The sequence below is a fragment of the Lemur catta genome, chromosome 7 (assembly GCF_020740605.2).
Source record: "Lemur catta isolate mLemCat1 chromosome 7, mLemCat1.pri, whole genome shotgun sequence".
Lineage (NCBI taxonomy): Eukaryota > Metazoa > Chordata > Mammalia > Primates > Lemuridae > Lemur > Lemur catta.
In genome coordinates this window covers 96,145,611-96,169,166 of record NC_059134.1, presented here as the reverse complement: position 1 = coordinate 96,169,166, position 23,556 = coordinate 96,145,611, and the positions used below count along the sequence as shown (strand labels likewise).

Below are 23,556 nucleotides of genomic sequence, written 5' to 3'. Positions count from 1 at the left end.
TGGCTATGAGTTTGTCATCTGTGGTTTTTATAATTTTGAGTATGTTTCTTCAATGCCTAGTTTGTTAAGAGTTTTTATCACGAAAGTGTTCTGAATGCTTTTTCTGCATCAATTGAGATGATCATATGATCTTTGTTTTTCTTCTGTTTATATGGTGAATCACATTTATTGACTTATGTATGTTGAACCATTCTTGCATCCCTGGGATGAAGCCCACTTGTTCATGGTGGATTATTTTTTTGATATGCTGTTCAGTTTTGTTTGTTGGAATTTTATTGAGGATATTTGCATCTATTTTCATAAGGGATATTGGTCTATAGTTTTCCTTTTTGTTGTGTCTTTCCTGGCTTTGATGTCAAGGTTATACGGTTTCATAGAATGACTTGTGGAGGATTCCCTTCTTCTTGATACTATGGAATAATTTCTGCAGAATAGGTACAAATTCTTCTTGGTGGGTCTTATACAATGTGGCTATGAGTCCATCTGGCCCAGGGCTTTCTTGTTGTTGTTGTTGCAAGATTCATAAAGAAAACTCTACTAGATCTAAGGGGAGACATAAACAGCAACATTGTAATTGCCAGGGACTTCAACATTCCACTCACAGAACTGGACAGATCATCCAAGCAGAAAATAAATAAAGAAATGTTGGACCTAAATGAGACTATAAAATAACGGGGCCTAATAGATATATACAGAATATTTTATCCCCAAACAATTGAGTATACATTCTACTCAACAACACATGGAACATTCTCCAAGACTGATCACATTTTAGACCACAAAACATGGTTCAACAAATCAAAAAAATCAAAATCATACCATGTATCTCCTCAGACACAGTGGAAGAAAACTAGAATTCAACTCTAAGAGAAACACACAATTCCACACAAAGTCATGGAAATTAAGCAACCTGATACTAAATGATCATTTTATCAATGAAAAAATTAAGATGGGAATTAAAAGATTCCTTGAATTCAATGACAAAGAAGACACAAGCTACCAAAATTTATTCAATGAAGGAAAAGCAGTCCTGAGGGAAAATTCATAGCCAAAAATACCAATAACAAAAAGACAGAAATATTACAAATTAACAATCTAATGATACATCTCAAGGAACTAGAAAAGGAAGAGCAAACCAAACCCAAAGCCAGCAGAAGAAAAGAAATAACTAAGATCAGAGCAGAACTAAACCAAATCGAAAATAAGAAAATTATACAGATTAATGAAATCAGAAGTTGGTTCTTTGAAAAGATAAACAAAATTGATAGACATCTTGGCAAAGTAACCAGGAATAGAAGAGAAAGGACTTCATAAGCTCAATTAGAAATGAAAAAGGAGATATCACAACTGATACCACAGAAATACAAATTATTATGTGTGAATACTAAGAAAATCTCTATGCACACAAACTCAAAAACCTAGAGGAAATGGAAAAATTTCTGGAAGCACATAACCTCCTAAGACTCAATCAGGAAGGCCGGGCGCAGTGGCTCACGCCTGTAATCCTAGCACTCTGGGAGGCCAGGGCGGGTGGATCGCTCAACGTCAGGAGTTCGAGACCAGCCTGAGCAAGAGCAAGACCCCGTCTCTACTAAAAAAAAAAAAACAGAAAGAAATTATCTGGCCTACTAAAATATATGTATAGAAAAAAAATTAGCCGGGCATGGTGGCGTATGTCTGTAGTCCCAGCTACTTGGGAGGCTGAGGCAGAAAAATTGCTTAAGCCCAAGAGTTTGAGGTTGCTGTGAGCTAGGCTGACGCCACGGCACTCACTCTAGCCTGGGTAACAGAGTGAGACTCTGTCTCAAAAAAAAAAAAAAAAAAAAAGACTCAATCAGGAAGAACTAGGACTCTGGAACAGATCAATAATGAGCAATGCCATTGAAGCAGCAATAAAAAAATCTTACTTCCCAGAAATGTCTTCCTCAGAGACATGAAAGCCATCCCTCTGAGACACAGTCATCAAGAAGGACGAGGCCTCTGCGTCCTGGTCTGTGTGGGAGGGCAGGAGGGAGCCCATCTTCAATAAGCTCCAGTCAGCAGAAACAATGTCCAGGACCAATCACGTGATTGGTCACGGGAGATGCCTTTTATTCCTGGGCTTCTTCTTTTCCTGGTGTCACACTAAATGCTTCAGGATTGTTTTTCCACCTCCTTTCCCTCCCTGCTCAAATACTCCTCTCCTTTTCTCTTGACAAGTGTTTCGTCTTTCCAGGATGAGAGTCCCAGGTGCAGGACCCCTGGACTGGAAGCTGCTTTCCCTCCCTCTTGGGGTATCTCCCTCCTTCCCTGCTCATGACACAGAGTGAGGAGATGCTGGTTAAAAACCTCTATTTGCTTTTCCATTTCCCTTTGCAGATTTCTACCTTTGTGAGTCTGAAACAAGACATGCTGCTTTTCCCAGTAACAGTAAGACCTGGCGGGTTTCTGTGAGAGAACTGCAGTTAGCCTTCTGGCTGACAAGTGCTGGCTTCAAGGAAATGGTATGGTAAGGAATGTGCCTCTGGCAGACTCACCCACGTAGAAGTACAGGTGCTGCTTTTCATAGTTGATGTATTTGATTTTCTTCTTGCCATACTGAATGGAGAGAGAGAGAAAAAAACTGAAATAGAAGAAAACGCTTCTGCTCATTACACTCAAGAACATGCGTGTGTCTGAGTGTGTGTGTCAGTGTGTGCCTGTTTGTGTCTAAAATCTCTGTAGAAAGAGCCATCAGTTTTTGTTAGCTGTCAAACCTGAGTCACTATAAGAATCAAAACTGGGATGGGAGTAAATCTTGTGGCATCTTTTTGCTTTACACATGAGCAATTCTTGCACAAATGGATTGTGGGATTTGTGAACATTTGATTATGGGAATTGTGATCATTTTTTTATTCCCATGAATACCATTTTGAAACTTTTTCTCCTTATGTAAAGTGGAATGGTGACTGAGAAGGAATATTTCTAATGAGTTTTTCTAGCTCTTCTTCAACTGTGTGATTTAGGATCCTGTTTGTAACTCAGACTCCATTTTCATTAATTCATTCAACAAATACCAAATGGTCATGATAAAAGATATAGGCATGAGACTCTCTAATCCATCTCATTTTTCTTCTTTTGTGTTCTCATCATGAATCTCACACTATGAGTTACTATTTTAAGGCATGATGCTAATATTCATAATATTTATTATATATTATGCACAATTATTTATTACATATTATCATATAATTGTTATATTATCATTACTATTGAGAATTTGATTCTTTTTCTAGAAGTCCCCATAGTTAATCTGGCTGTGCTTAGGGCACAAAAACAGCAAATGCTTTGAGAGGAGAATAGAAGTAATGGTTATATCTCCAGTATGTGGCAGACATTCAGTAAATGTTTATTGAAGGAATTAATGAATGAATGATAATTCACACCCACTCCATATTTTTCCCTGTGTTTCCTGAGTTGCAACACTACAAACAGTGTTTGACTCTTGTTTCCCCCATTCCTTAGGTATCTTTCCTCCTATGGATAGATTTTTTCTCTTATTTGGATGGTGTGGTTGGTTTCTCCATCTCTTATTATTACAAATTAAAAGAACTGTCATGGTGATGAAGTAATAATAGCTATTTGGAGTTACTCCCAAATCTCCAAATATTTCAGTAGTGGGAAATATGGAGAAGGGGCTAGGTAGAAAGTGATTGGTCTGATTGTGATTATCACTTCAAAGGAGGATTCCAAGTCTTTCAGGATGAGAGCTCAGGACATAGAAGATTCAATAAATGCTTGTTGAAGAAATTAATGTCTGAAGAAAGTAGTGGAAAGACATTCAGTAAAGATGGAAGGAAGGAAAACTCAGGGCTCATCAGAAATGTTTTTGATGAGAAACTGCTGAGTTTTAGGATCTAAATAATTTTAGCATTTATTTATTTATTTTGAGACAGAGTCTCACTTTGTTGCCTGGGCTAGAGTGAGTGCCATGGCGTCAGCCTAGCTCACAGCAACCTCAAACTCCTGGGCTTAAGCGATCCTCCCGCCTCAGCCTCCTGAGTAGCTGGGACTACCAGGCATGTGCCACCATGCCCAGCTAATTTTAGCATTTAAACAGAGTATAAACAATGTCCTGTACAGTAGTTTTGAAACTATATTATATAGAACTCTAAGGCTCTAGTCATGTGTCCCCGGAGCAGATGCAGACTTGGAGAGGGGCCTCCCTCATCTGTGCAGAGGCAGCAGGTGCACTGAGCATAGCTCTAGGGAAGGCAGAGCGGGAGAGAGCCAGGCTGCTCCATGAACTGTAGTGGGACAACGTCCCTTGCTCTGGGCAGTGGGGGAAAAACTAGAGAAATTAACATGTCTCGATTCTAGTGATAAGCCTAGAACTTGACAAAGTGAAAGGGGTGTCCTTGCAAAATTAACGGGAAAATATCTAATCTTGCAATTTCCTAGTAACTGTTAAAGATCAATAATATGAGTTCTCTCTAACAGGTACCCATCGGTTCTGTTTGGCATAACCTCTGAAAATAGCTGACTAGATGGAAAAGAGATATTAACTATAAATATCTCTCTTTCAAAACTGCTCTTATAATTTGGTTTTGTTCGTTTTTTTTTTTTTTTAACTGCCTAAAAGGTCCCAGAGTGAACAGCAGGTGCGAACTTCAGGCCTCAGACATATCTGGAGGGCAGAGTCATATCTCCTGACGTAATTTCTCTCCAAGGAAAGGCAGGGGAGCCAAATCTTAGACTGTGACATCTGCTGCCCCTTCAGTTATCATCTTGTCATAGAGAAGAAAGAAAGCAGGAGATGCAGCAGTTTCTCAACTGTACCCCACTGATTTACAACCTCCCTGTTTAAAATGTTGGAATAGCTGGTTTTCAAGGCCAGCACATTCTTCCTTTCCCCACCTCCCTGCTGGCCCTTTCTCTGGCCCATCTCCACCCAGGAAAAAGTAAATAAACTTCTTCCTATCCTAACCTTTGTCTGGAGAAATCTTTCTCAGACCTGGGTGCACTAGCTCACACCCTAACACAAACATCAGGAAGTCCAACTTGTTTGGAGAGTCACTGTCAAAAGCAAATGGTTTCTGATCACAGCCAACAATTTTTTTTAAAAAATTGAAATAAGATACTTTGTTTGCTATTTCAGCTGGGGAAGAGGGTGAGTCTCTCCAAACTGGGAAAAACTATTTTTGAAAGGTCCCAGTATTTTTGGGATAGGCCTAGGTGACAACTGACAAAGCTATACTCTGCTATTTTATAAATCTCCTAAGTTTTTCCAGAAGGAGATAGCAACCTCTGCCTAAGTACTTGACATTCAGGAGCCAGCATTTCCCTTTGAGAAGAGATACATTTCCTTGCTTATCCTTATACCTAGTTTGTTTAAGGAAGTCTCCCTCCTAAAATACTTGGCAATTTAAGTACTACTTAACATGATGGTTTTAAGTTGAAGTTAAAAGAATCAATAACTGAGAAATTCTAAAGATGACTTTTCTCCTCCTTTTTCTGTACTTTAAGAAGCTTAGAGATGGCATCTCTAGTTAAGTTAAGATGGATTTAGGCTGTGGTTTATTTATAAATGTACCAAAATTGATATGAACTAAATATAACCGCACAGTCTCTTTTAACTGGACTAGAAGTAATTGGGATAACTAGATATTTAGATATTTGTGATCTAGTGCTTATAGAACATACTCTCCTGTATTCTCTTGGTGAACATTTCTCCATTACCTCATTAAACTCTGCACAGTCACTGCCAAACTCACTCCTCTAGATCCACTATCTCTTCCTGGCTGGTGTTGCCTCAGAGGTATTGATATAGGCACTGGGCAGGGACCCATTGTCACTGGGATGGCTCAAAAAGAGTGATGTGGGTTCTTTAGTTCCTGGAGCAGGAGGTTGGACCAGATGACCTTTAAAGCCAGGAGTCATGATTCCAAATTTTAACTCTAGGTTCAGTTATTTCAAGTCTATATTTTGGACCTAAAAGAAAGATCAATGCTCCCAGATTGTGTGTGAAACCAGAACTTTCAGCTTGATCTTTCCAAGGTAAGGCCAAAGGTCACCCTATGCAGGAATCACTTCCAGGAACATTTCTCAGCTGCCAGCATTTCTAAGTGTACCTCGACGGGTTGCAAATCTCCAAGCACAAAAAGTGGGCCCATTCTGGCATCCGGGTCTTTGGTGTAGTCATTTGTTTTTACATGATGTAGGGAATGCAGGTAATTCCACCAGTTTCCTGACAGGCCCTGAGGAGAAGAGAGGGCTTGTTAGTTGGAAGACTTCTCTCCAGAAATCTCTTCACTGTCAGAGTTTTCTGAATCCACCCTCAAAGTCAAAATAAGATATTTGAGTTTCTTGATCTTGTCCCCACTGCTGGGTCACAGAATGGACAGAGGCTCTCATAGCTTATGAAGCAAAAAAATTCCTCATCCAGAAACATAACTTCAGGCTAAAACAACTTCTGATAGTGACAATCATAGAAGCCTGTTGAAACAAAATGTTTTTCCGTCCTTCTCTTATTTGATCCTCATTTCCCCCACCAAAAAAATCTGAAGGTAGGTGGGGCAGACAGTATTATTGCTGCTTAACATGTAAAGAAGTCTCAGGTCCAAGACTTTAATTAGTTCTGGAGAAAAGAAGTGGCCCCAGGTTTCCTACTTCAATGAATATTTCAAAGAATGGATCTGAAGGGATCTCTCTGTGGGGTTTGGCTCAGATCATTGCATGTTCGGGCTTCAATGCTTTCAGATCAACTTGAGTGAGAATAAAAATATTTTAGCTGATGCCAAGCTTGAATCACCTCTGATTAGCTTGTTTGTGATTCTCTCTCTCATTGAAAGTCTGAAAGTTGTAATAAAGCAAAGGATTTGGAGGCACAACAACCTAGTTACATAAAGTAGATGTGCAAATACTGCTGTGTGGTTTGAGGAAATCACCCACCCTCTGTGAGGCTCAGCTCCATCTCCAGCGCACCCAGGAAAAGCACATTTACCTCCAATGGGTTGTTTGCGTAGACATGAGATGCTATATGTGAAATGCTGGCACACTGAGACATTCAATTTTACCTCCTTCACATCAATAGTTTACAGAAGAATAAACAGTAGCAGTAGTTTTTGATTGCATATCTGACATCTCTTAGTAACCAGTCTATACGTGTTTTACTCTGCACTGTCCAAAACAATGTCCAAGCCACATGTGGCTATTGAGCACTTGAAATGTGGCCAGTGGAATTAAGATGAGCCGTCAGTAGAAAAAACTTACTGGAATTTCAAGACTCAGAAAAAGGAATGTGAAATATCTCAATGATCTTTATTTTGATTGGATGTTGAAATGAAATTATTTTGAATATATATGCTATAATAATTAACCTTTAAATGTGGCTCTTAGAAAATTTAAAATGCATATGTCATTTTTACATGATTTGCTTTGTATTTTTTTGGAGCATGCCTCTCTAGACCCTACACATCTATGGGAGAAAGGATGCCTAGGTTTGAAATTTTGTGAGCGTTAGTACTGCCTTCCATAGCCTTCTTCGTAGAGTCCTCTCTTGGCGACTCCTTTTAAAAGCCATTTCCCATTTTCTTATTCTGCTCATGAGTTATCAAGGTTATATTCATTTCAGCTAGTGCAAAATTGTTTCTGGAGACACAATTTATATACAAAGAACCATGTTTAAATTTGGAGCAATGGGATAGTAGAGATTTTTAAAAGTGCCCCCAAGGGCGGGAATGATCTAAAATATTCCACACACTGGCACCAAATCAACTGCCAGTCACTCCAGGGCATGTGAGCCTTGCCTTTCCCCTGACTCGTCAGAACAGAGGAGGGAAAATGGGAAGGGGCATTACCTGAAAAGCACAATGATATAATAAAAACCTCTGCTTTTATTCTGGGGTGTTTCTGAGGGTATCCAGAAACACCTCATCTATCTAACGCTGGTGGATAAAGGGTGGAATAACGTGCCTACAGGAATTTTCTGGTTAGGTGAGACTTGTCACATAGAATGACAATTTATTATTCATTCTAATCATTTTAGTGACAGATATGTCTCTAATACACATTTCATTCCAAATCAGTGTTATTTTATCTATTTAAGGTTCAGTCTGCTCAACGGGAGAGAGTGTAAGATGAGAACAGCGGCTAGTGTCTAGCCACTCAATAATATTGTGACTTATCATCCTCACACCAGGTGTCTTCATGATTCTTGGTCCTTATTTGGTTATAGAAGTTTGTTCCTACTATTAGTAGCAGCTAACCATTATTGAGCATTTTCCATAGCCAGGCACTGTGTTGAGCATGACACATGGGTATTGTATATAATTATGACAACATCCCTATGAGGCCCCACCACAGATGAATTTGATCAAAATATATAGAGATGGTGCCTAGGAATCAGGGTTTTTCTTTTTCTTTCTTTTTTTTAAATTTCTTCAGGTGACTTCAAATGATAGCCAAAAACGAAAAGTACTGCTCTAGAGCCTGCACTATTTAATACTGTGCTAGAATTCTTCCACTTACCAGCTTGTGGACATTGGCGTAAATAGTTAACCACTTTGAACATCAATCTCAGCTGAAAAATAGGGGTGCTATAATCCCCACCTCATGAGAATTACACGGGGCAATAGCCCAATGCGGCTTGTTCTGAACCTGGCACGTGGCAGGCTGTCATCTGACGTGGGTCCCATCTGCCTTTCCTCACCATGTGCTGGCAGTGGTTACTGCTCATGGCTCTCTGTGGGCCTGTCCCCTGCGTTCCTATCACCCTTTTATAGGGGACACTTTCCAACCACTGCAGGTGGGGGAGCCAGATACCCAGACAGGTAAACATATAGGAAACTGCTGAGTTAAGGAAGAACAAATGGGCTCTGAGTCAGTCAGTTTTCCTTAAGAGGCCCTTGTTTGAATGCAGGCTTGTTTAGTGGAAGGCTCTGGCCTCCCTCTGGGCCAGAGGACAGAGTCACCAAATCCTAGAAAGTTCTAGAAAAGCAGAAATCTAGTTTTACTCCTAATATTACAGATGGCCAGAGATAGAATATGCTTTACTCAGGACCACACCATGAGCATTGTCACAGCTGGGGCTGGAAGCTGCTCTTAGGAGTCCTGTCTGCTCATGAACTCACTGACTCATTCCTTCATTCGTTCAACAATGCTTATTGAAGTCCTACTATGTGCCAGGCACTCTCCTAGGTGCTGCATTGCAGTGGTGGACAGGACTGTGTACTTGCTTCCTGGAGCTTCCTAGCTTATACTGGGGGGATTAGACCAGCTGTCATATCACTCTCTGCTTTTTCCAGTGGTCTGGGATGTGTATTCCTGAACTCTTGAGCAGAGCCACCTGTCTTTCCCTGGCTACTTTTTCTCTTTCTCTTCACTTTTATCTGTTCTTCTGCATCTTTTTCTTTATTTCTTGACAGCCCCACTCTTCAAGGACTAATGAAGCCTGCTGAAATCCCCTAACTTCCCAGCAATAAATGTTCAAATCCCTTCTAAGAATATCCACCTTCATGATGTTACAGTGCACATCTTCATTTCTAAAGGCACAAACTTTCTCCTGCAAGGTGGTTCCTTAGGGCAAAGAGGTGCCAGGGATTGGGGCAAGTAGTCTATCATAAAACTAAAGATTTTTCTCATAAAATTCTTATTTTAGCACATATTTTATAACACTGCATTACATATTAGAATTTATATTATCTACAGTATTAGCACATTTACATTTATTAGTAGGGTATGATAAACATTTTTTAGTGATACCAGTGCACAGTCAAACAAACGTGAAAGCCAGTGCCTGAGGAAATGACATTCAAGAATCCCCATCATACTCCCTGACAGCCTGTACCTTGAGATGGCACATCAAAAATTTTTGCAACAGATGGTTCCACTTGGACTTCTTAAATATGGAAAGGTGTCCCGCGTCATGCTGCAAAAGTATGCTCTGAGCCTAGGAGAGAGGAAGTTGCTGTTAGAGTTGTTGGGAACTCCAGAAGAAATCAATAAATGAGCCCCATAGTACATTTATGAGTCCATTTGAGAATTTTGGGTGGTTTCGTCTGAGATTAAGCCAAGCTTTTATTTTCCACCCTGGCCTGCTTTTTCTAACCACTGTGCCCTAGTGCAAGTGGTTCTCTCAGCCTTGAATGCTCCCCTTCCCACTGTCAAAATCTTCCAGGATGGACTGGAAAGACCATGGTCTTGGGAGTCAGACAGATTTGGATTCTAAATGTTCTTCACCACTGTTGAGCTTTATGACTCTGGGCAAGTAACTTGGTAGCTCTGACCTTCAATTCTTCATCTGATTATTGTTACTAATACCTGACTCATGGGCTGTTGTGCAACTTACATAGATGCAAAGTGCCCAGCTCCTGCTAAGCACCAAACAACTATTGGATTCTTCTGTTGTTTCCAAAAGTCACTTTTTAAGATATAAAGCATCATGGCTTTTCAGGAAAAAAAATTAACATTCAAAATTCTATAATTTGGTAACACATTGCTGTTAGTTCTCTACAAAACCTTCTGCACTTTTCCCAATGAGAATGAAATGCTCCTTTGTACTCCAAGGGCACACACTGTTCCTCTCATTGGCATTAATACCATCCTTTCATGCAGTATGTTTAGCTCATTGAGTGACTCTCTGCTCCACTAGATGTCTCCTTTCTCTGGAGCAGAAAGCATGTGAATTTCCCTTCATACTCACAACACAGTGTAGCATTCATAGAAGGCCATGTTCAGAGATCCGTACTTTATTCCACAAGGATTTCTCAGATATTCTTCTAAGTATCAGCTGCTGTTTGTCATTTACAGAAGGACTTATATGTTCTTATTCTCATATTATAAGATAAACTCTATGCCCTTGGAGAATTAATGGTATGATGCATTGATAAATATTGGTCCATTAATCAATGAAAGATAAAGGTCAATGTTACATGGCCAAGGACAGATCCTCAGTTACTGAAATTGTGAGAATAAAATGGAACAGCCAGTAGCAACTGTCGTTAATTAAACATTTACCACAAGCCCTACACTAAGCTAGGTATTTTACACTGTAGTTTGTTCAGTCGTCCTCAGAATAATTTCATATTCATTTTTATCCCCATTTTACAGATGAGAGAACTGGGCCCAGTGACGTTTTGTAACTTGTTGTTTAATGCCTGACAGTGATGAGTATCTGGCCAAGAATCCTCAGACAGCAGCTGACACCAATCTAAAGAGAGAAGAAAAGGATCCAAGCCATCCTGTGAGGACACTGCCTGGGCTTAGGGTATCTGCTCACCTGGGAAATCACGAGCAGAAAGGCAATGAATATTGTAACACGCCAGCCACTGCCAAAATGATACACTGTTAGCCAAGCCAGGACTTCCAAAATCAAGATCTGGGCTAAGTGAAGGAAGAAGAACCCCAGGTTGGCATCGAACATGTTCATAGCCTCTACTGTATTCCGCAATTCTTGGAAATCTTTCACCAACTGGGCCTGTGAAATAAGTATTTAAAGAAAATAATTAGTTCATTCAGGGAAAAGGGAATAGAAATTAACATCATTAATATTATATTTTATTAATTTGTGATGAATTTATTTTGTCAGTAGAATTTTTTTTAATTCTTTTTTTTTATTACAGCATTTTACGGAGGTACAAATGTTTAGGTTACATATATTGCCTTTGCCCCACCCAAGTCAGAGCTTCAAGTGTGTCCATCCCCCAGGCAAATCTTGAATAGAATTTTTTTAATATTAACAAATTTAATTTTCCAGAATTAAAAACAACAAATAATGAACCAGTAACCAAAACTTTCAAAAAAAGGTGATGAAAATTTTCTTTTCCTGGAGAGGAGAAAGATGATTAGTGACTTGCAAACTGTCCTCAAACTGCTATGGAACTCGGAATTAGGTTTTGGCAGAGGAAGAGGAAGGGAAAAAGGGCTTGGTAGAAGGATACATAAGCCTAACAGTTGCATTTTAAGCCATCAGTAGGTATTATTTTAGGTGTTGATTAAGCTCTGGTTTTGCTTTGGAGCACTTGGTCATCTATATGGTTCTGTGTTACCATAATTACTGGTATAATTTACAAAGTGCTGTTCAAGTCAAGTATTTAATGTGTATAAAGGGCTCTTTCATAGAAGTTGGTGAACAAAGAGCAACGTAGTTCACTTAGAGTAGCTATAAGGATGAATTTTCTGAGAGCTACTCAGTAAATCTCCCCAAATGAGACAGCATCCCCAGTGGCATTAGTGTGTATCTACTGGTTAGAGTGGTCCTGTGTAAGTACACTTTGTGTATGTGCATGTGTGTATGTTCATGTACAATATTAGCATTAGTTTATAAGCTTACCATGGCATACTGGGGAGTGTGCAAAGTTGGAAAGAAATAGCTCTTGGCTTATTGAGTATAATGGGTTTCAAACCAAGACAGTTGAGAAAGTGACCAGGGTATAAGAAAGACAGTAGGGTTTTACAGATATAAGAAAGGAGAGAAACTAGAAATAAAAAGAGCTATGAAAACAGCTATAGAAGTCAAAAATACCATTTCAAAATTCATTGCTGAAACTATTATTTCATTTTATTCTTAAAGACAGGATCTTGGTCTGACTCCTAGGCTGTAGTGCAGTGGCATGATGGTAGCTCACTGTAGCCTTGAAGTCCTGGGCTCCAGTGATCCTCTTTCCTTGGCCTCCTAAAATGCTGGGATTATAGGCATGCACTGTGACGCCAAGCCTGATGCAACTTTGAAAGGACACAATGCCTGGCAAAAGTCTGGATAGGTTCATTGACCGAAGCCCCCATCCACCTTGCAATTCTTGTGACCGTAGATCATTTCAATAATTTAGTAATATTAATTGGTCATATCTAGGCTGCTTCCCACCTAGTCATTTTTTCCTGCCCATTTATTGCAGGGTAGGCCGTCATCAAAACCCAGAAGAGTGACTGATCTGAAGTCATAAGGAAGTTAGTGACAGATGCTGGACCTAAACCCACCCCTGACACCCACTTTCATGCTCATACACTAATTTTTCTATACATAGTGAGTTGAGAATCCCCATAGATGTACAAAACAAAAATTTATAGTACATCTTTACCCCAGAGACCAATAGTCTTTTATATAGTGATTGCCTTATATCTCTCAGCCATTAGTGGGATTTTTTCTTACAGGGAATTTTTAGAAAAATCAATAGAGCTTTGTGTCATCTTCCCTTTTTAACCTAGTGCCACCTGACCCAAATGATGAAGCTCTATCTGGAAGTTTGTACATTGCTAGTATCAGCATTGGGTTCATAATAAGGATGATATTTAAAGTTTATCAAGCATTTATTTTGTTGAGAGACTTTTGTAAGCACTACAAATGACTTTACTTCTTTCCGTCATTTTCCCAATAACTCTTCTCAGGTTGGTCCTGTAGTTGCTATTTTACAGGGAGAGAAACTGAGCCATACAGAGTTTTGGGAACTGGCCTAAACTTACACAACCTGAGAATGGCAGGCTTGGGGTGAGTTGAGGCTGTCCACCCTCAGAGCCCAGTCCTTCCAACAGAGCTGTGCTGCAGGATGCGTATGGGCCCATGGAGTGACCCTAAGCATTAGTCAGATTTGCACCTAACCAGCTGTGTGTCCTCAGATGAGCCTCAGTCTGTGAGACTGTCTCCTCATTTCTTAGAGAGGGAATAAAATCTTCACTATTTCTCCTTCATAGTTGTATATGGACCAGTGTTTTGTACTAATTATTTCAAAAGAATTAAGAATCAGACAAATGAAAGCTTTTATAAAAAATAAATTGCAAAAAATGGAATTGCTACATATTAAGTAAAATCCATTTAAGGTTTATGTAAAACCATTCAAGTGAATTTTTAGTTTTATGCAGACCCTGTGAAGACAATACTTCATGTAATCAAATTATTAAAGAAAGAATGGCATTCATCATTGGGAATACCCAAGGGATAGAGGCAGAAAGAAGTCATGTGGAGTTTCAACTCTTTCATATACAAGCCATGGACTTTCTGAAAGTAATTTATTCTCCCTGACTGTCAATTTCCACAAATGTAAAGGAGCTGTAGTTAGGAAATATTTACATCTTTCACTCAGTGGCTATTCATGGAGTTCAGACACGACATGTCTGATCCTGTGCAGGGAGGTCCTGAGGACACAGCAATAAGCCAGATAGGCATATTTTCTCTTGTCATGGAACTTAGTTGAGCAGGGAACATAGACACAGGCATAAAATAATCACAAGCAGCCACTAAAAAAAAAATTGTATGTGTAAGTTGTGTGGCATGAAGTGGGTGCTTACAGCAATGACATTACTCATTGATACAAGACCAAAAGTTCCATTCTTTTGTTTCACAGAGGGTTCTGAGGACAAAAGAAGAAGACATTGTTTTGAAATATACAGAATCCACTCATTTACTCTGTTGTGGGCACACCCAGGCACAGCAGCTGCTTTCTCACAGAAAAGAGTAAATTGTCCTCTACGCCTTGTCTCCACACACTTGGATCCTGAAACCTCACTCACGTTTTTGTGTCTCTCCTGGCTGGGTTCTCCTGGGGCAAGCTCTCCAATGAGCAGTGGCTTAAGGTACAACTGCACAACGTCAAGCTCCGGGTGTACAGCCCTGAAGACATCCTGTAAATTAGAGAGACCTGTTAGAGGCTTAGAAGAGACAAGCTTATCTACAGATCGTCCCTTGCCTACCTGATCCTGTGCCCATGCTGGCAACCAGCACAGAGTCCATTACAGAGCATTTGCATCTAACTTCAGGTTGGTGCGTCAAGTTGATTGATCAAAATTGCCCTTGAGAGCTCCTTTATGAAAGTCTCATGCTAGAAACCCACCCACCGTACACAATCCTTCTCTAGGCACAATGACATAACCAGGTTACCCTGGAGCATTGACAAGATTGCTGTTTATTTTGTGGAGACCCAGGAGAAATAGTTGCTTGAGTTTATCAGCCCTGATGAGTCTTTAAATCCAGCATCAGTCTTGCTGTGGAAGTTGCTCATACTCTCTGAGGCATGCAGCAATTGAGGTCATCTTCCATTGAGGGCTCCCTCTCAGTTCTTGGCCAAGGCCCAGGAGGATGTTATTTCTCCAGTTATTTCTTCTCTAGTTATTTCTAGACAAAGGCAGGTTAAAGTTTATGATGGTTTAAGGTAAAGGCAGCATGAGAAATCATGGGAGCACAGCCCTTGATCCCTGGGTTGTCTGAAGTAGTACACTCTTAGCTAAGTTTGTCCCTCTCTTTACCTTCTGTAAAAAGCTCTGTGGCTGTCTGTGCTGGGACTAGGCAACAGCCAGGCACAGAATAGGGGTGGTCAACTGTACGTTTTTCATCTCAGGTTCATGTTAAGCAGCAATTCCATGGGCTATAAAAAGCACCAGTGGTTCCTATATCCTGCTGATGTTTGGAAGTTAGAGATTCTTTACTTTCATGGATTGAAACAGTTTTTGAATGGAAGAAAGATTCTTCAAAAGGAAGATCTGGACTTCCTGGTATTATGCTTGTGGATGATTAAGGATGATAAAATATCAACAAGTTTGTACATTGAAGACATAGGTGCCATACAAAGTACTCTGGGTTGATGCTGTTCCATAGTACTGATTAAAAAAAGTGGAGCCCATAGCTGAATTCCTACATTTAAATTCTGGCTTTGCTACACACTAGCTGTATAATTGTGGACAAGTCTTTTAAGTTGTCCATGGTACATCTATATTTTCTTCCCTAAATGGGGATGATGATACTAGTCACTCGTTTCATAAAGTTATTACAATGATTAAATAAACGAATGAGAATATTGAATAGTATAGATTAATTTTTCTATGCACATTAGATCTTTCTTACATGTATACCTCTAGAGATAAGAACTTACTACTTACTTTCTCTTCAATACAGCAATTCAGAGATTTTCTTCCTGTACACCAATACCTAATGTGGAGTGAGCTCTGAATTATGTTAGTGAATATATGGAATCTGACATCTTCAAATCCTGAAGCAATTTTAGATACATTCAAGAACTATAGACAAGCCTACTTATAAGAAGGTCCTTATATAATGAACAAGGTTCATTAGAAGGCTGTCATATCTACTCAGATTTATTTCACCTAAGGGTCCCTAGATGAAAAGATGCAAAATGGGCTTTTATCTTCTAGAACCAGTCCAGACACTGGTGTCCATTCTGCTTATGCACACTTCCTCTGACCCCCTTGGAAAATGCTGGACCACAGGACAGCAAAGGTATTATCTAATTTTCACATTCTATGATACTAAACTTAGTTCTTCTAGCCAAGAAGGCAGGAAGGCAGTGTTTCAGTGATTAAAGGGGTGATTCAAGTGTCTCAGAGTGATCCATATTGAGAAATCATGTTCAGCTTGTTGCTTTGGAGCAGATTAGGATAGAAAACAACCTGATGGATCAAGATGAAAGTGCAGGACAGTATAATCTCTTGCAGTTTCATTGTGCTCTGAGCAGCTATCTAGAGCCCTGAAACAATGTCCTGACAATAGTATTCTTCTGGGGTTATTGTTTCTTCTGATTACCAGGAAAGTCCACAGGTCAGTATTGTGACAATAGATACTGCAGAGCTATAGTTTTTCAGAATGGGAGGCATTGATCTGCTCCATGGAACTCATTTGCTTGCACTGATGAGGCAGTACAACAAAGGCGGTTAGGTGGTCCTATAATATTCTTTTTTATTTATTTCAGGAAATTATGGGGGTGCAAACATTTTGGTTACAAGTAATTACTTTGCCTCGCTCAAGCCAGGGCTAGAGGCATGCCCTTCCCCCATACAGTGCATATCACATCAATTAGTTGGGAGTTTATCCACCCTTTCCCCCACCTGACAGACACCCAGTGAATATTACTATCATGTGAGTACCTTAGTGTTGATCAGTTAGTACCAATTTGATGGTGAGTACATGTGGTGCTTATTCTTCCATTCTTGTGATACCTCACTTCGAAGGGAGGGCTCGAGCTCTATCCAGGATAATATAAGAGGTGATAGATTACCATTGTTTTACGTAGTTGAGTAGTATTCCATAGTATGCACATATCACATTTTATTAATCCACTCATGGATTGAAGGGCACTTGGGTTTTTTTCACATCCTTGCACCAGTGAATTTTGCTGCCATAAACATTTGAGTGAAGATGTCTTTATTACAGAATGTATTTTTTTCCTTTGGGTAGATGCTTAGTAGTGGGATTGCTGGCTCAAATGGTATTTCTATTTTTAGCTCTTTATGGTATCTTCAAATTATTTTCCACAGGGGTTGTACTAATCTGAAGTCCCACCAGCAGTGTAAGAGTGCTCCTATCTCTCACTGGAGTTAGGTGATACCTCATTGCAGTTTTGATTTCCATTTCCCTAATGATTAGAGATGTTGTGCATTTTTACATATCTTTGCTGGCCATTATTCTGTCTTCTTTTGAAAAGTTTGTGTTCATGTCCTTTGCCCATTTATTGATGGGGTTGTTTGATATTTTCTTGTTGATTTTCTTAAGTTCTATATAGATTCTTGTTATCAGCCCTTTATCAGATATGTAGAAAGCAAATATTTTCTCCCATTCTGTAAGTTGTCTGTTTGCTGTAATGATAGTTTCCTTGGCTGTGCAGAAGCTTTTTACTTTGATCAGGTCCCACTTATTTATTTTTATTTCTGCTGTGATTGCTTTGGGGGTCTTCTTCATAAATGTTGTCCTCCCAACTCTTTCTATGAAGCCAATATCACCTTGATACCAAAGCCAGGAAAGGATGTTATAAAATAAGAAAACTACAGACCAGTATGCCTCATGAATATAGATGCAAAAATCCTCAACAAAATCTTAGCAAACCGAATCCAACAGCACATCAAAAAAATAATTCATCATGACCAAGTGGGCTTTATCTCAGAGATGCAAGGCTGGTTCAACATACACAAATCTATAAATGTAATTCACCACATAAATAAAAGCAAGGACAAAGACCATATGATTCTCTCAATAGATGTAGAAAAAGCATCTGATAAAATTCAGCACATTTTTATGATAAAAACTCTTAACAAAATAGGCATAGATGGGACATTCTTTAAAATTATTAGGGCCAAATATGATAAACCCACGGCCAGTATCTTATTTAATGGGGAAAAATTGAAAGCATGCCTGCTTAGAACTGGAACCAGGCAAAGTTGCCCACTTTCTCCAATTTCTATTCAACATAGTGCTGGAAGTCCTTGCCAGAGCAATCAGACAGGAGAAGGGAATTAACGGTTTCTGAATGGAGACAGAAGAGGTCAAACTCTCACTCTTTGCTGATGATAGGCTATTATACCTAGAAAATCTCAAGGATTCAACCAAGAGACTCCTGGAATTGATAAATGAATTCATTCAGTAAAGTCTCAGGATACAAAATTAATACACACAAATCAGTAGCATTCATATATGCCAATAACAGTCAAGCCTAAAATCAAATGAAAGACACAACACCTTTCACAATAGTATCAAAGAAAATTAAACACTTAGGAATATATTTAATGAAGGAGATGAGAGACATACATAGGGAGAACTATGAAACACTGAGAACAATTGTAGAAGGTGTGCATAGATGGAAGTCTCTACCATACTCATGGATTTGTAGAATCAATATTGTTAAAATGTCCATTCTACCTAGCATGATTTACAGAATTAATGCAATCCCTATCAAAATTCCACCATCATTCTTTACAAATTTAGAAAAAATAATTATATGCTTCGTCTGGAACCAGAGAAGACTTCGTATAGCCAAAGTAATCTTAAGTAAAAAAAAAAAAAAAAAAAAAAAAACCAACCAACCAACCAACCAACAAACAAACAAATTGGGAGGCATCAGTCTGCCAGACTTCAAACTTTACTACAAGGCTATAGTAACCAAAACAGCATGGTACTGGCACAAGAACAGCGATATAGACCTTTGGAATAGGATGGAGATCCCATATATAAAACCATCCTTATATTGTCCTCTAATCTTCGAGAAAGCAGACAAAAGTATCCATTGGGCATAAGAATCTCTATTCAATAAGTGGTGCTGGGAAAACTGGATATTCACATGCAGCAGATTGAAACTGGACCCCACCTCTCACCTCTCACAAAAGTTAACTCACGATGGATAACAGACTTAAACCCAAGGCATGAAACCTTAAGAATTCTGGAAGAAAATGTTGAGAAGACCCTTTTAGACATCAGCCTAGGCAGAGAATTTATGAAGAAGACCCCCAAAGCAGTCACAGCAGCAACAAAAATACATAAATAGACCTGATCAAATTAAAAAGCTTCTGCACAGCCAAGAAACCTATCATTAGAGTGAATAGACATCCTACGGAATGAAAGAAAATATTTGCTTTCTACACATCCAATAAAGGGCTGATAACAAGAATCTAAACAGAACTTAAAAAAATCAACAAGAAAAAAATCAAACAACCCCATCAATAAATGGACAAAAGACATGAACAGAAACTTTTCCAAAGAAGACAGACTAATGGCTAGCAAACATATAAAAAAATGCTCAACATTTCTAATCATTAGGGAAATGTAAATCAAAAGCACAATGAGATCTCATCTAACTCCAGTGAGAATGGCCTCTATCAAAAAGTCCCAAAATAATAAATGCTGGCCGAGGATATGAAGAGATAGGACCACTCTTACACTGCTTGTGGGACAGTACAACCCCTGTAGAAAGTAATTTGGAGATACCTCAAAGAGCTAAAAATAAAAATACCATTTGATCCAGCAATCTCACTACTAAGCATCTACCCAAAGGAAAAAATGACATTCTATTATAAGGACATCTGCACTTGAATTTTTATAGCAGCACAATTTACAATTGCAAAGATGTGGAAAAAACCCAAGTGCCCATCAATACATGAGTGGATTAATAAAATGTGGTATGGTATATATATATATATATATCTCATGGAGTTCTACTCAAGTACAAAAAACAATAGTGATCTAGCACCTCTTATATTATCCTGGATAGACTGGAGCCCATCCTTCGAAGTGAGGTATCATAAGGATGGAAAAACATGCACTACATGTACTTGCCATTAAATTGGTACTAATTAATAAACACTAAGGTGCTCACATGGTAGCAATACTTAGTGGGTGCCGGTCACATAGGGGGGGTTGCTGGGGGGGCATTGTGGAGGGGGTCGGGGAGTAAACCCACAGCTATAGGAAACGGGGTACACTGTATGGGGGAAGGACACGCTTGTAGCCCTAGCTTGGGTGAGGCAAATGCATTTCATATAATTAAAATGTTTGTACCTACATAATATGCTGAATTAAAAAACAATACAACAAAAAAAACTACCAAAATCTAGATACCGGAACAGGATTTGAAAAGGTCCCATTTTGTTGCATAAAAGACTCCAAGTAGGGCTTTTATTTTTATTTATTTATTTATTTATTAAAAAATTTTTTTTTTTTTAAATTTGAGACAGAGTCTTGCTTTGTTGCCCAGGCTAGAGTGAGTGCCGTGGCGTCAGCCTATCTCATAGCAACCTCAAACTCCTGGGCTCAAGCAATCCTCCTGCCTCAGCCTCCTGAGTAGCTGGGACTACAGGCATGCGCCACCATGCCTGGCTAATATTTTCTATGTATTTTAGTTGTTTTGGCTAATTTCTTTCTATTTTTAGTAGAGGCGGGGTGTCTCACTCTTGCTCAGGGTGGTCTCGAACTCCTGAGCTCAAACGATCCATCTGCCTCGGCCTCCCAGAGTGCTAGGATTACAGGCGTGAGCAACCGCGCCCGGCCTAAGTAGGGCTTTTAATTATTAAAGTAATATTTGCTTATTGTAAAATATTTTTTAAAAACATGGAAACATGTAAAATAAAAGGTTTCCCCCCAAAAAAAAATCATATATGAATCCTAAGGTGTCATAAATATTTGTTCCTAAGATCCTGATGGTTTCTATTATATTCATTAATTCCTTCTCTTTGGCTATAGGTGGATATGACACCAGGGTCTTTTCCTGACTTCTGAGAATAAATTCACCAACAAATTACAGATTTATCGTCCGGGCTGCCTTGAACCCAGTGAGGTGATCAGTTATTTCCAAGGTGGTTGGAGCCCCATGTCCTCACCAGCATGGCCTCTGAAGTGATTCTGTGACTCACACTGGAAGAGCTTCCTCCATATTTTCTGTGAGTTGGGGAAATGAGGGGATGGATAGCTAGGGGTCTGTTCTATTTTTCATTTTCTTTTTGTTAATTTTTCTGCTGTTACTCTCACACAAATGTTCTTCACCTTGATTCTTTTGTTCTCTCCTCTGCAGCTTTCTACATATGTGTGGAAAATCCCTTACTACAAGCTCATGCACATTTCCAAACAAAAGATTGAACTTTGTTTAAAAAAAATCAAATCTGAGAGAAATGGTAGGGATGTACCTGGGTGTATTCAGAAAGGAAGAAAACAAGCTTCCTATGGAATATTTTAAAAAGGATTCCAAAATGCACTTAGGATTTTGGGAGACCTCCTTTTCAAATATTCAGTGAAAATGTTATTTTCTTAAGGATCCAGGTGTATTTCAAAATGTGGCACTATCACTTGCTGGCTGTCTGACACATTATTTACCTGTTTGAACATTAATTTTCTCATTTGTAATATGATAATAATAGTCAGCCTCCTTCTGGGTAGGTCTATGCAAGGTGATGCATTTGAATGCGCCCATAAAAGTGGGTTGTATCACCTGTATCCCAGGGAGTGAGTTTGAGGATGCAAAAGAGCTCTGTAAGCTCTCAAAGCCTAGGAAATTGTAGGCTTTCATCATTATTCATGACATTTTGAAGCAGACTGAATGGATTACTTTCTTTCTTTTAGACACTCTGTAAGAGTTTCAGAAATGTCTACTTGGGTGTAGATTTTTTTGTCCCCCATATTACGTTTACCTCTTTGTATCTTTCTTCTTACAAGACAGTGACTCCACTTCCAAGCAAAGCCAAACAAGATACAAGGAATAAAACAAAACCCAGAATACACGAATGGAAGATTTACTGTTAATGCTTGAGCTCATCCCAAACTGGGTGCAGCTTATAACCAGACCTGGAGGCTTCATTTGCTTCCAAGTTCTTGCTATTCACAGATAGGAATCCTGAAAAATTGATTTGGGAGAGGAGAAGTGATCATGGAGCCTGAGCATGTACTCACATGCTTTAGGGAAAGACAGCCAAGATCTCAGCCACTTAGCAGCTCGGCGTGGTGGAGAGAAAGAGAGCGAGAGTTTCTTACCGTGGCATCTTCCCCGGCATAGTGGGTGAGGACCCGGCGCCCACCTGGATGCCTGCCTGCCCAGCCAGTGACATCGTAGACCTTGCGGTTGATGACCAGCCACTGGTCAGCTCGCTGGTTGTGTCTCTGGATCTCCTGCCAGGTGTACGTGTTGAGGCTTTTCCTGGGAACCTCCTGCTTCCCATCTGCCTCCTGCTTCCCAGAGACCTCAGCCCCTGCACTTGCCACTGCTTTCCCGAGTGCCTGATGCTCCTCACCCAGGTGTGGCTGACCCCTTCCCACAAGGCTCGTGTTGACCGCATACTTTTCTTGGAGCTTCATTGTCATTGAATCCCTAGGATTTCTGGGTCAACTCCTGAAATGTCTAACCCTTGCCTCTGCTTGGACCACAAGATTGTGGCTTTTCTCCCTTTTCTCTCTACTTCAGTATGATCCCTGCACTGAACACTTTTCAGCCAAGTTGTCTCTTCACAGACCTAGTAGTGAGCAGCTTTCCGGGTTCAAACTTCTCTGTCTGTCCTGAATCTTCCCTGCCCTGATGGAGGCTAGACCACCTTCCTCTCTTCACTCCACTCCCTACTTTCTGGCCTCCTCTTCAGCATCCTCCTTCAAGAATGCCCCTTGTTAAAGAGCAGGAGCTGGTCACAGTCTGGCCTAATTGGCCAGCCCCGAGGGAGGAGGGACTAAGGTCTGGCCGCTGTGATTCTCCTGCACTGCGTGGAGGTGGGCTGTCTGCACTGGCTCCCTGACCTGCCTCTGAATGGAGATGTTTCAGTGTATTATTTCAACATATGAGCAAAAGCTTTCAACATCTTCAAGATGACACCAATGCTTGGTGGACTTGGGAAATGTGTTTTTGACAGGTGTTATTTCTCCCAAGGGCTTTTAAATTCGTTTAAACTTTTTTTTTAAAGAAAGATTTGGTAACCTGAGCTTTTGTACCCCCATGAACAGCTGAAATATAAAATAAAAAAAAAAAAAGATTTGGGTTTTATTTTACCCAAAAAGAAGCTCTATGTAAATAGGTTTTTTTCTTTTCATTTCTCTTTGAAAGATGGTAATCAGAGAAGATATGTGACTGGCCCTAAGTTGTACAGCAAGTGAGTAGAAAATGGTGTCATTTAGCACCTTTCCTATTGAGTTGTTATGAGGAGTAAGAAAATGCCTTTAGTTTAATGACTGGCACAATTGAAGCGTCAATGAATTCTGACTGCTAAAACATAGTTTTGTGTAGCAGAATGATTAACAGAATGAAGAGGAGGCATCTTCTATCATTTCTTTGCCCTAATATCCTGAGGTTTTTGAACCACAATAGGGCCAGAATTAGCAGCCAAAATGCCTATTTAGCACATTTTGGGTAATATATAGGATCT

At 39.6% G+C, this 23,556-nt stretch overlaps 1 protein-coding gene across 1 annotated transcript in view; it reads right to left on the bottom strand.

Annotated features, from left to right (window-relative positions):
- LOC123641859 (fatty acid desaturase 2-like protein FADS2B) overlaps positions 1-22,504 on the bottom strand; it is a 32,046-nt gene extending 9,542 nt beyond the window's left edge. Inside the window, exons 1-6 of the mRNA XM_045556794.1 lie at positions 22,184-22,504; positions 14,461-14,571; positions 11,237-11,434; positions 9,806-9,907; positions 6,090-6,215; positions 2,517-2,577 (exon numbers count right to left, since the gene is read on the bottom strand). Coding sequence (XP_045412750.1) covers positions 2,517-2,577; positions 6,090-6,215; positions 9,806-9,907; positions 11,237-11,434; positions 14,461-14,571; positions 22,184-22,504 — 919 coding nt within the window. The remainder of the gene's footprint in view (positions 1-2,516; positions 2,578-6,089; positions 6,216-9,805; positions 9,908-11,236; positions 11,435-14,460; positions 14,572-22,183) is intronic.
- Positions 22,505-23,556: the final 1,052 nt, after the last annotated feature.